Source organism: Xenopus tropicalis, chromosome 3, assembly GCF_000004195.4.
Source record: "Xenopus tropicalis strain Nigerian chromosome 3, UCB_Xtro_10.0, whole genome shotgun sequence".
NCBI classification, from domain to species: Eukaryota; Metazoa; Chordata; class Amphibia; order Anura; family Pipidae; genus Xenopus; species Xenopus tropicalis.
The window spans coordinates 24,468,676-24,482,119 of NC_030679.2; the positions used below are offsets into that span (position 1 = coordinate 24,468,676).

Sequence of the window (13,444 nt, forward strand, 5' to 3'; positions counted from 1 at the left end):
ACCTTGAATCGAAAACATTACGTTGTGAGCCCCTTACCTCCAGCAGTTTCTCTTTTTTCTTCAGAGCACCCTCAGCAGTTTGAGTTGCCAGTTTTTCACAGCCCTTCACCAGCCCAGTGGTTCTGCACTAGCCATCCACTCCCTCTTTTACCTATAGCCTGGCCTCCCAGCACGTCTTCCTCTGTTCCCAGGGTGCCATCACACCCTTGCACCATCTCCTCTTTCTTCTTACCTTGCACTGCAGCCACCACATGCTCATTCCCTTATCCACAAGGTATCTTTGTATCTACAGCTTTTGTAGTTACAACCGTTATGGGGGTCCTACATTTGCACTCTAAGGGCCACACTTGTGATTTCCTCTGTGCAAAATAAGCAAGTTTCTAAACAGATTTGTCTTTCTGACAACTTTCTTTTGAACTCAAAGCCAATTCTTTCCTCCATCTCCACCTGGGGATATCTTCCTCCACATTAGCTCTGCTTTTTATGGGGCAGCAACAAAAATAAATGTTTATTCAAAATAGATATAAATCTTCAGAATTACATACTGTAATACCTAGAAAATAGTTTACTTTAACCTTGCCCCCCCCCCCCCCCCTATTCAGTACAAGAGTTCTCTCTCACACATCATCTCGGCACGTGGGAGGGAATTGCTCTATTGTAAATGTTAGCAGTGACGTTTGAACTGATGTCAGCAGAAAAACATCATTTATTTAAGACCACTAGATGATGCTGTTGTATATTTATATTTAGTGTGAATCCGTTTCTGTGCATGTATTTGGAAGCCAGAATGGATTCCATAAAAAAAAAATTAGAAACATAACATATATTTAACCATGTTAGTTGTAGTTTGTGACTCTTATTGTTTCATTGATTTGTTCTCAATCCCAAGAATTTGCCCGCTACTGACTTTTGTTCTTTTTAAAATGTTCTATCTGCCTTGAAAATATATACTTAAAAGAATGTTAAATGTGACCTTTAAATTGCAGCAATTGATACTGTATTGTCTGAGAAATGCGATACCCTTTAGCTTAGCTGGCAGTCTAGAATCATCTGAAAGCTTTCACAATGGAATGGAAACTACACCTCAACAGAAAATGACACCATTATTGACTGCTTCAGGCTTAACTAATTCTTAACAAGTGCCACACGTGCTTAGCAATGACTTTCATACAAAGCATTCATGGATTTTAATGATTTTTATAACAGATTTTTATAGATTTTCAATACATAGAAGCAGTAATTGTATTTTACTAGTATTTTTATGCCCTTTCTTTGGCTAGCCAATCCCAGCAGTTGTTCTGCACATTGTACAATTAGGCCACACACGTGCATAGCTAAACTGGCATGATCTGGCGAGTGCAAGAGGGTGCGAGGAAATATCAATACAATATCAATACAATAGTTTTGTAGGGCTTTTAAAATTAATTTGGCAGCAAAATATAGAAATTAGGGGGCACATTTACTTACCCACGAACGGGCCGAATGCGTCCGATTGCGTTTTTTTCGCAATGATCGGTATTTGGCGATTTTTCGGGAAAATTATTGCGACTTTTTCGTTGCCATTCCGAATGTTGCGCAAAATCTGGCGATTTTTTCGTAGTGTTAAAACTTGCGCAAAAAGTCGCGCCTTTTTCGTAGCCATTCCAAAAGTTGCACAAAATGTTGCGATTTTTCCGTAGCGTTCGGATTCATTCAAGCTTCAGTATGGTGACTTTCCTTGGGCCGGGTTGGAGCTGCAGAGTGCCATTGAGCCCTATGGGAGACTTTCCTTGGGCCAGGTTGGAGCTGCAGAGTGCCATTGAGCCCTATGGGAGACTTTCCTTGGGCCAGGTTGGAGCTGCAGAGTGCCATTGAGCCCTATGGGAGACTTTCCTTGGGCCGGGTTGGAGCTGCAGAGTGCCATTGAGCCCTATGGGAGACTTTCCTTGGGCCGGGTTGGAGCTGCAGAGTGCCATTGAGTCCTATGGGAGACTTTCCTTGGGCCAGGTTGGAGCTGCAGAGTGCCATTGAGCCCTATGGGAGACTTTCCTTGGGCCGGGTTGGAGCTGCAGAGTGCCATTGAGTCCTATGGGAGACTTTCGGGCCAGGTTGGAGCTGCAGAGTGCCATTGAGCCCTATGGGAGACTTTCCTTGGGCCGGGTTGGAGCTGCAGAGTGCCATTGAGCCCTATGGGAGACTTTCCTTGGGCCGGGTTGGAGCTGCAGAGTGCCATTGAGCCCTATGGGAGACTTTCCTTGGGCCGGGTTGGAGCTGCAGGGTGCCATTGAGTCCTATGGGAGGCTTCCAAAATCATGCTAAGTCTGAAAGTTTCGCCCGCCGCTTACGAGCGCTCAATACGAAAAAGTTGCGCCAAGATACGAGCGAATCGTAATGGCTACGAAAAACTCGCATTGGTAACGAAAAAGTCGCGGCAATTTCCAAAAAGTCGTAAAAGGCGCCGAAAAAAATCGCAAAAATACGAAAAAGTCGCAAAATGTTCGTTTTCCAATCAGAATTTTTCCAATTCGGATTCGAATTCGTGTCTTAGTAAATCAGCCCCTAGGTGACTGGGCTGTTACTGTAGGAGACATAGCAACAATAGGTTACTAAGTAGGAGGTAAAAACTACCACATGACTCCAGAAAAATGCATATAACATATTTGCAACTGGCCCTTTGAGGAGGTACAGACCCATTGAGCTAATTACATTTGCCGAAGAAAATGATCAACCCGTTCTATTAGAAATTGCCATATTGTATGAAACACCAAATATATTAAAGAAGAAGGAAAGTCATTTTGGCATTTTACTGCCAATAGATTCACCACATTAGTGCCACCTAGAACACTATATTTATTCTGCAGAAAGCATTACCCTACCTGAGTAAACAGCTTTAGAAGCTTTCTCCGTTTGCTTAAAGGAGAATGCAAGTCAAAAGTTAAAAAGCATACTGCCCAATAGTCTTCCTATTGTTTAGTAAATCAAATATCTACTCAGTCACACTTACTTCACATTTTCTATCTGTTTTCTTGAACAGGCAGCCATCTTTAAAAAGGTATTCTCCTTTCCCTCCTTGTTTCATACTGCACATGTGTTTCATTCCCTCCCCCCTCCCCTCTGGCAGATCCGCTTCTGATTGGCTGGTGGGCATGTGTAGCTCAGAACAGCAGACAGGATCACACATGCTCAGAGAATAGGAAGGCTGCCGCTGGCACCTACAGGAAGGGGAGAGAGATTTCAGTGATGTCACTGTAGGCTTCACACTGCTGTAGGCTGCCAGCACCATATCTCAGAGAAGCAAGCAGGGATCTGGGAATTTAGATATGCAGCAAGTACTTAAAAAGAATGCCTTTAGACTTAAGTTTAATTTACTGTATATTAACCTTTCCTTGTCCTTTAAGATAGCAGCTGCCATTTTAGGTAGCTTCCTGCCTGCAGTCTAGCCATTATAGCTCAGATCACATATTCCTAAGGGGGGGGGGGAGGGAGTTCTTAGCATTCTGGTGGGAGAGGGGAGAGAGAACTGGGCAGACTCTGGCCCCGGGAATTAAGGATGTTTCTGAGAGAGGAAGTCAGACACTGGAACATCATGTTTACAAAAATAATACACAAGAAATCCTGTGTTTCTTTTGATAGAGAACTCAGTGCAGTATTACTGTAAGTGCTTATGGCTGTATTTACATAGACCTTTATGATAAAGCTAACTTAGTTTTTACCTTTCCTTCTCCTTAAAAGTCAATGGCCCTTTTTTTTTTTTCAATTTTTTTTCTCACTCCGAATGCATTAAAGTCAATGTATGTATTTTTCTCATCCCTATTGCACGGCTTTTTTTTTTTATAAGTTCAACTTTTTTCTCACTCCAAATACATTAAAGTCCTTGGTTGTGTTTCTTGGGTAATTTTTGGTCATGGCAAAATTTCACTGCAGTTTCCCCAAAAAATTTGCTGATGGCGGAATGTGGAATTTCGCTGCAATTCCATGCCTGGCGAAAAAAATTGCTCACCCTGACCAAAGGTTAAATCTCCAAAGGGGACATGGACTGAAAAGGTTTGCTAACCGCTACATAGAACTTTATAGAAGATATTTCATATAAAAGTGACAAAGCAGATATTACAGTAGCTCCCCCACATCTAAAGAAATAATGAATTAAATGGGAAAAAAAAAAATAAAAAAAAAAAAAAAATATATATATATATATATATATATATATATAAATATAAAACAGTCCACACGACAGCACCACACTCCAAAATCTGCTGCTCTGCAGCTGCCCCTGTGCACGGGATATCATATAAATATCAAAATAAAACAGCCAGCACCAAGGGTCTTTGTGTTTCAAAAAATCTCTTGTGTATTATAATTGCATGTACAACCGATGTTTCGGTCCCTTTTGGGACCTTTTTCAAGGTGCAAATACATACAGCAACTCAGTTTAAATAGCCTCCTCCCATGAATCCAGGGAGGGCCAGTGACATCATATGCACATTAACCCCATAGTGACCATTAATACCATATACCAATTATATATTTTATAAAAGTGCATTCATACTTCATAATAAATCTGTTGCACATATTCAATACCCCAATCTAGTTAAAACTGCAACGATATTAAACAGCATACATGTGTATAAAATTGCCCCCACATCTATAAATACTCGTGCAACATTGTATATTATGTGAACATTATGTGAACCATATAAAGTGCAATTTTGCTAAATTAGTAAAATTTAAAAACAATACATGACTATGCACAGTTTCCTATGTCCATGGTCCCAAAGTTTCCTATATTATTAACCCATTGACTCCTATTCGTACAATTTTACCTTGCTTAAATATAATACATTCATATAGATTATATGTCATTTATAGTATCTATACCCGGGTCAATATAATACAGTAATACATCTTAATAGGTATTATTTTTCTGTCAAAAAACAGTTCAATTGCAACGTGGTGTTCAGTCCCCTCTATATATATATATACTTACCTTAATAGGTAAGGTCATCTGCATAATATAATTACAACTAAATATAATTGTAATTCACGGAATTGAAAGATGACATACAGTATTTTACCTCTAAAATATTATCTAGTCTAATAGTATTTTTTATATTTCATATATATATATATATATATATATATATATAATGGAATTGTAGAAAGCAATTCCATTGTTTACTTTTTGATCAGCACCCGGCGAGTGCTCGTGAAATGGTGAGTGCCGATTTTCCTCTGAGTATATATATATATATATATATATATATATATACACAGTATATATATAGTATATATATATATATATATATAAATATAGTATATATATATATATAGTATATATTTATATATAGTATATATATATATATATAGCATATATATTTATTTTTTTTGTTTGTTTGTTTTTTGTTTTTTATGTTTACCTATTGTATACAGATATTACTTTTTACAGCTATATAAAAAAATCAACAGCATGGTTATAAGAATGTGAACCCAACAATTTTCGTGCCAAATAAATGGCTTTTGTTTATAGTGGCAGATATACTAGAATTTTAATTGGGGAATCTTGACAGTGGTAAGGTTTTTCCCTACTGCATACAACTCAATCATGCTGTTAGTATTGCAGTACAAATTGCTGATCCATGCTGGAATCAGCCTCTTAGAGAAGGTGAAATCTGTCAGCGACTCACAGCTTGAGTTTGTTTTTTGCAGGCAGAGAAAAATTGTTGTTGAGGAAACTGTAAGTAAAAAAATAAATAAAAGGCTATTGGTTAAATAGATTTATTATACACCTACGGTTTAATGAATGCTTGGACGAAAGCAAGTACTGATGACCGAAACTGGCCTGTTTTGCAGCAAAATTCAGGAAACCTCATAACGGCAACATTTATCCAAAGGCATTGGAATCAATGTGCATTTTCTGTGCCAAATGCATTGGAGTTAATATGGCTTCTTGCATCATTGTGGTCGCAAGGAGCGAATCACTTGAGACAGTTGCACTGTGCCTACCAATTGTGTCTGCCTGGTATCGTTTCCAGTGTTTGGCATGCAAGTGATGTGTGCTGTAGTGATGAGTGAATTTTTTAGGCTATCATGGATTTGCAGTGAATTTCCGCATTTTACCATTGGCGAATTGTGTAGTGAGACTTCAGTAAAAATTCACAGTAGCATAAAAAAAGATGCAGTCATGTCAAAATAGGCACGGTTACTTCAAATTGGGTGCGGTCACGTAAAAATGGGCACGACCCAAAAAAGTTGGACGCAATAAAAAAGTAGCACGACAAAAGAGTTACGCAAAGTTTTCGGCGTTTTGCAAATTTTTCTATTGTTGCACAAACTAGTGTGCGCCCTCTTCTTTCAGCACAACTGAACTGTGGGCATTGGCACAGGGGTGCTAAGGGAACCCTGGAGCTACTGCCTGATCTAGAGGTGGTGAAAGCTCCAGGGTTCTATGTTACTAAGTGCAGCAGTGCCCAATTCGGAATGGAAGGCAGGTGAAGGACTGAGTGGTGCCGAGTGCAAGGAGCACACCTTTGATAAAAGCGATATTACATGCAACCCACTGTGGGGAAATTGGGGGACTATAACTGTGCATGCCCTAATGGGTATTTTTCTCATTTTAAATGCATTGGAGTGAATGGCAATTTCTTCTTGCACCAAATGCGTTGGAGTTAATGAGCATTTTTTAGTTTCTGTTTGGTTTTTTTCATATAATTAGCAACTGGACACATTTTGACAGTAAATATAGCTAGTATTCATAAGTATATGAGCTTAGGGATAGGTAGTGATGAGCGAATTTTTTCACCAGGCATGGATTTGCAGTGAATTTCCACATTTCGCCATCGGCGAATTGTTTTGCGAAACTTCTGTGAAAATTTGCTGCGGAAAAAATCATCGCATATAAAAAAAATTTAGTTGGGCGTTAATAAAGGGTGCGGTTGCATCAAATTTGACAAAGTCACATCAAATTGGACACGGTTGCATCAAAAAAGGGCGCAGCCACGTCCAAAAAATGCGAGTGACAAAAAAAATCACGCGTTCCGTGAATTTTTTGCTGTTTTGCGAATTTTCCTGCCATTTCACAAATTTTATGGCAAAGCGAAACAGATTCGCTTATCACTTTTGTCCTGTGTGAGCTACTCTCTCTACATTGTAGTTCTGAGCAAGTTATGCAGAGTGATTTAATACAATTCTTCTGTTTGCAGATATCTACTAACCCACAGCAACCAAACAGATGTTTGTTTTCAAATATTTTTACTAATGATTGTTTGCTATGGGTTTCTAGCCAAGTAACAAACTTAGAAGCATTTATTACTTTATGCCTGAAGTAATTCAGCTGGTCACACAAGAGATAGTTTGTAGAGGGGCGAATGAGAGAAGGTGAAAGCCCACAAACCACCTGAGTGATGGCATGCCTTTCGTTCTTGTGTTGGTCAAGGTAGATTGAAATAAATATATACCTACTGTAGATATAATACAAGATACACCCTCAGCTATACTGGAAGAGAGCAGAACTGCAACCATCAAGACATAAAAGTCAGTGTATAGTAGAGGAGGTGCCAGGATATTACCAGGGCAAGTAGTAGAACATTTATTGGGTTCCAAGGATTGTTGTTGTTGATAGCTCAGTGACAAATCATGATACAGAAATGTCTTTGTGCTGAATTGTACTATATCCTTAAGAAGAAAAATCCCTCAAATGAATAAATCCCTCCCCTTATGATGTTTTCCTTAAATTGAGTAGATGTCTTTCAATTTACATAGGCAGAATTTGTCCTAGGTACCCATAAAATAACCAAAGCTTTGACCAGTCTAATACAGTTTTAATACAGTAATACAGTAAATATCTGATTGGTTGCTTTGATGGACCAGTGACAATTTTGTGAATGTTACATTATAATTTCCTATGTATTATTGTCTTTTTAAGGAGGAAAATGAAGATAAACCTTAGCATATATATGTATGTATGTCTCTGATTAATCTAATGGCATTGTACATCCCACAGAAATACATTGCTATCCCCTTTTGTATTTATATTTGCTTGTTATATTACATCAATAGTGAATAATGATTCTTTCATCACCCAGTAAGGTCAGAAATACTGCATTTTCTCTTCATCATTAATTATGCTGTACAGTAAAAACAAACTGATAACCTGTTATTTTCCTTTACTGTAGCCATATGACTATAGCTGTAAATGTTGCTATATTTAATTAGCCACAATAACCTTTAAACCACACAACACTTACATTTTGAAAGCAAAAAGGAGGACTGTTGTAACTCTTTGTTTTTTTCTTGTTGAGACCATCTGCTGGCCAGAATAAAGCATGCTTTTCTGGAAATCTCAAAAAATGTTATTATAAAATAGACAAATTTATTGAACTACAGGTACAGGACCTGTTATCCAGAATGCTTGGGACCTGAGGTTTTTCCAGATAAGTTTCCCATAAGTTGGATCTCCATACCATTTAAACCTTAATTAAACCCAATAGAATTGTTTTGCAACCAATAAGGATTAATTATATTTTAAATGGGATAAAGTATAAGGCACTGTTTTGTTATTACAGAGAAAAATAGAAAATGTGTTTTTTAAATCTGGTATTATTTGATTAAAATGGAGTCTATGGGAGATGGCCTTCCCATAATTTAGAACTTTGTGATATAAACATACAGAACTGTCATAGCAAGGGAAGCACCTTATACAGTTGTTATATGTTGTGCAAAAAATGAGAAACCGCTGCTGGTTGCAAAAAAGCACCAAAATAAAAGCAAACATATTATAACTGGGACAGATGGAATACTCACAAGAGCCTTTACCAAGCTTGACACAGCTTTGTCCTGGCCTTAATTGATAACTTAAAATCCTTTCTTGTCTGGAATGAAGCAAATGGATTTGAGGAAAGCAGCTGTAATTAATATGTGTTAAGAACGACGTCTCAGTTTGGAATTGAAAGATTTGCCAAGAGATGATCTTCAGGAATATGTTGTGGAGGATCTAATGTAATGTAAGAAACAGATTATACCATAAATGCATTTGCCTTTAGAAAAGATGTGTTCAGTTGGAGACTATTATTCTATAAGATCTAAATAGGCTAAAGAATTCTGTTAATAAATTGTCCAATATTCTATTTAAGCACCCGTGAAATAATTGATCTTCTATGTACTATACATAGAGATGAGTTATTAAAGAACTGCTTTCACGTAACAGTTGTTAATTCTTGATTGGGCTAAAGTTAGAACACTATATTTTACAGTTACAGTATATAAAAGAAAGCCATGAAAATATAACTAAAAAATTTAGGCCATATACCTTACAATTACAATCTTTCCAGAGACCATTGATTGCGGTAAAAGATCGTTCTCACCCTCCAGTGACGTTCAGAGCTGAATCTTCAAATATGGAGGTAGAAACAATAGGGATTCTACCTCCACCTGCCGATTCAGCCCTAAACGCAGATTTTGCTCTGGCGCTATCAACGGCACCCAATCAAAATCTTTTAACCTGCCCGATCAATGAGACGACCGATATCCAAGGATTTTGCGGTATTGGTTATCTCGTCGATCTGCCATACATGCACCGAATATCATACGAAACAAGGTTTTGTACAATACTATTGGTGTGTGTATGGCCAGCTTAACTTTCCTGACCTCTGAACAAAGGGGAACTATGTAAATCAAAAACAGTCATAAAATTGGACATTCTGTTTTCGTTTGTATAGTAGTTATAGAAGGGAACATTCACTGGTCAGCATAATCTGAAAATGATACTACATGGAATATGCAATGTAATCAGTCTTTAAAGCACAAGATGGTGGTAGAGAGTAATTTTTACTTTGACTTTTAAAACCAGTTGGAGATATGGATCCCATAAATCAATATGTTACAGGAGTCTCAATATAGTGAACACATTTTCAGTCCAGGATAATGTGTTCTCCTATAGCTTGGAGCACACTTTAAGTACACACTGTCAATCAAAATAGTCTATTACTGTATAGTCTATACAGTTGGGCTTTCCAACTTAATGCTGGATCTGAGAAATGGAGGTGGAATGAAACGTTGGCTGCATATGTGTATAGAGATATAGCAACTAATATTAAATAGTCTACTGTAAGAAAATAAAACTATCCTGATTGGTTGCTGTGGACAACTGCATTTAAGCAACATAACTGCAGCTCGCTAGTTGTGACTACTGCATATTGACAACAACGATTGCTACAATTGGAATGACAATAGGATATTGCCATTTTTCAAAAGCCCCAAAGAAAAGGTTAGAGAATAAGCAACTAATCAGTCTGCATTTAGTTCTATAGAAAGTTGTTTCTCTCCATGTATAGATTTACTACTCTAGACCATAGGGGCCAAAGCACTTACTGTCCCAGTCTGAAGGTCAATAAGTATGAGGTAAAATGTGATTGTGTTATCCGAGATGTTCTTTAACTCATAAAAATGGTCACAGGCTGTGCCCCCCTGATCGCGGCCCTGGTCACAGTTACAAAAGCATTTTATACCTGAGCTGAGGTAGAATTAATCTATTAAAGGTATTATATTAGTTTTATTTGAAGTTTTTCACTCATAAATTGGAGACTTTTAGATTGTGTTTAACCATATCAAGAAGTCCCCAGAAGTGTCCAGGTGAGTAATTGTATTGCTATAGAAAACTGCAAGATGTGACACACCCTTTGGCCAAGATTGGCTCTGAACATCAAATATATAACGAACAATGACTGCACCATGATAGTTGGCACTACAGGTTCTGATACCATGGTTCTCACCTCCCCTGCTCACTCCAGCATAGAAATGGTTTACTTTTTATTTTCAACAAAGGCAGTGGTACATTTAACTTTCAACCTATAATAATGTAGAAGTCATTCAAAGCTCAATCCAGAGTTTGAATATTACTGATAATATTACCAATAGCTCATCCAGAATGGTAGCTGCATGTCAACCCGCATCAAATATAATGATTTCATGTTTAGGAAGTAGTCTTGTGACTAAAGGTGCAGTGACCCAAGAACAACTAATAAACGGTATGATATGATTGAGAAATGTCTCTTTTTAAAGTTTGACTTCACTAAAATACATTTTTTTTCTGCAGCCAAAAAAGGTGAAGGACCCTCTTATTAAGAAAAACAACACATATGCTTCTGCAACTGCAAACTATCCTCCCACCATACCGCGGGATCCTGGTCTGGCAACCATCGCCAAAAGTGCAACCATAGAACCGAAAGATATTGAGCCAAAACCAAAGCCAGCAGAACCCAAGAAAACATTCAACAGTGTTAGCAAAATTGACCGGCTATCAAGAATAGCATTTCCTCTTCTTTTTGGAACCTTTAACTTAGTTTACTGGGCAACATACCTAAACCGGGAGCCAGCAATTAAACCTTCAAATCCACCTCAATAATCTATCAACTCATATGTTTATGTTCTGTCTTTTGCACTGGGAATCACTTCCGGTAGCTAAAAATGGAATGATTCCCATTTGCCATATTGCCTCTGTCTTAAGGATATTGAAGGTTTGCTTATGGATATGACAAAAAAAGGAGACCTATGCTTGATGCCACGGTTCATATATGGTATATTTACAGTATAGAAGGCATCTTTGAATTGTATTTCTGAGCCGGAATGTGAAAGCTAGGTCTCAAGATCAGAGCCTATTAAAAGCATGTTCCTGAAATACCTAGCAGTTAGAAATGCGTCCAGTACTATATTAACAGTCTATAGTTTGCAGGGATAAGTGTTAAATCTTAATACATTGAAGTGAAATTGTAGAATTGTAAATACAGGTTCTCATTTATGATCTCAGAGATAACATCTGTTTTTGCATATTAAATAACGTAAATGACACAATTCCTTCAAGATGGTTCTGAAACCTTAATAATGAAAAGCAGAAAATCAACAAAGTGATCTGAACCATTCTCTCTGCAAATATACAGTTACCATTCATTGCCTGAAATATAGAAATCTATTCTTGAATACATATTATTATCTTTTTCTTTGTCTCTTGGCATAAATGCAGTTAGTCACTAAGTTGCTAGTTTTAACACATGATACCCTGGGAAGATATTCTTGTTTGAGACTGTTGCTTGGTCTGGTTTATAGGCGAAGAACTGCAGCTGAGGAGGGATACTTAGCAAATATTTCTCATTGCTTTGGCTCTGTTGGACTTGACAAAACAAAGCAGATGGGATGGAGTATAGATGCCAGCTTCCACTGTAGCTAAAATTAGTATACATATCACAAAAGTAGAGTTAATGCTACATTCTCTCATAAAATGTTTTCATATGATATACAACAATGGTGCATAGGCCAAACAGAAATGTAATCATTCTATTATCATGCTATATGGGTGTATGTAAAAGTATAGTCTTGGAATGTCTATTAATTTAAATATACCCATTTTACAATACTGAAAAGCTTGTGTTCCTTCGTGCCCTGGAAGACAACACTGACACCATTTGCCTGGTCAGTTCCCTGTACGGGGGTTTGTTGTTTGTTGAAAGCACAGAATAAACAAAACTTGTTCTCACTCAATTATCTCTATTGTTATACAAAAATACAACCCACGTTTTCTCCATCCCTGTTGCCATTAGCATCCAATCAGAGGTTAGCTTTTGCTGCATTGGTGAAATAATAATAATGAAAGCCAATATCAGATTGGTAGCTATTAAATACTATACTACTGCTAATGTAAATGCAATATAAAAATCAACTAGTTGAGTGATTATGCATGTGTGAAGAAATAGCTGAAGCAGAAGTATCTTGAATGAGAAATAGTAGTAGGGGCCTTTCAGCTCTTGAACACCTAGAACTTTCAGCCTTCTCCCTTAGTAGAGCTGAAAGTTTATAGATTCCATACATTTGCTTTAGAAAGAACATAGTACAGGTGTCTGTATTTTAGGAATGACACCAATTTGGTTTAATTATAAACACATTTCCATTTGACACTATTACAGTAATGGAGGCATATCACTGACACCTTTTGGGTAACGAATTAAAGTAAAGCAGGTAGAATAAATGTGTTTTCTACTACATCATGTTTGTGTAGAACCAAGATCTAACTTTATTATTTTCTTCTTATTCCAAATAAATATTCTATCATTGTTTTATAAAAATTTGAAAAAGGAGGTTAGACCAACTTTTATGATTGAAGCTTATCCAGATAGGAACAATTCCATTCAAATATTTACATTGGAACTGTTGTACTGTAACGGACATGGAAGTGGCCAACACTAATGCCCACGTTAAACCCATTAGGTGAGCACTAACCATGTGTCTAGGCCCCTAAGGTCCATATACATTGATCTACTGTAAGAGGATACTATACATACATTACCCAAACAAATGATTGTATAAGTGCTCAAAGAATTCTTCTAAACTATTTTGTAATTTACATTATTTTGTTACGTTATGATGATGTACTTAGTATGTCAATATCAGCTACAGAGCCGAGCAGAGAAGTGTCACTTCTTTA

General features: G+C 37.3%; 1 protein-coding gene across 1 annotated transcript in view; it reads left to right on the top strand.

Moving 5' to 3' along the window:
- The window catches only part of gabra1 (gamma-aminobutyric acid (GABA) A receptor, alpha 1), a 96,167-nt gene extending 83,663 nt beyond the window's left edge, over window positions 1-12,504 (top strand). Inside the window, exon 10 of the mRNA XM_031898734.1 lies at window positions 11,066-12,504. Within this exon, the coding sequence (XP_031754594.1) occupies window positions 11,066-11,374 (309 nt within the window). The 3' untranslated portion in view covers window positions 11,375-12,504. The remainder of the gene's footprint in view (window positions 1-11,065) is intronic.
- The last annotated feature ends 940 nt before the right edge of the window (window positions 12,505-13,444 follow it).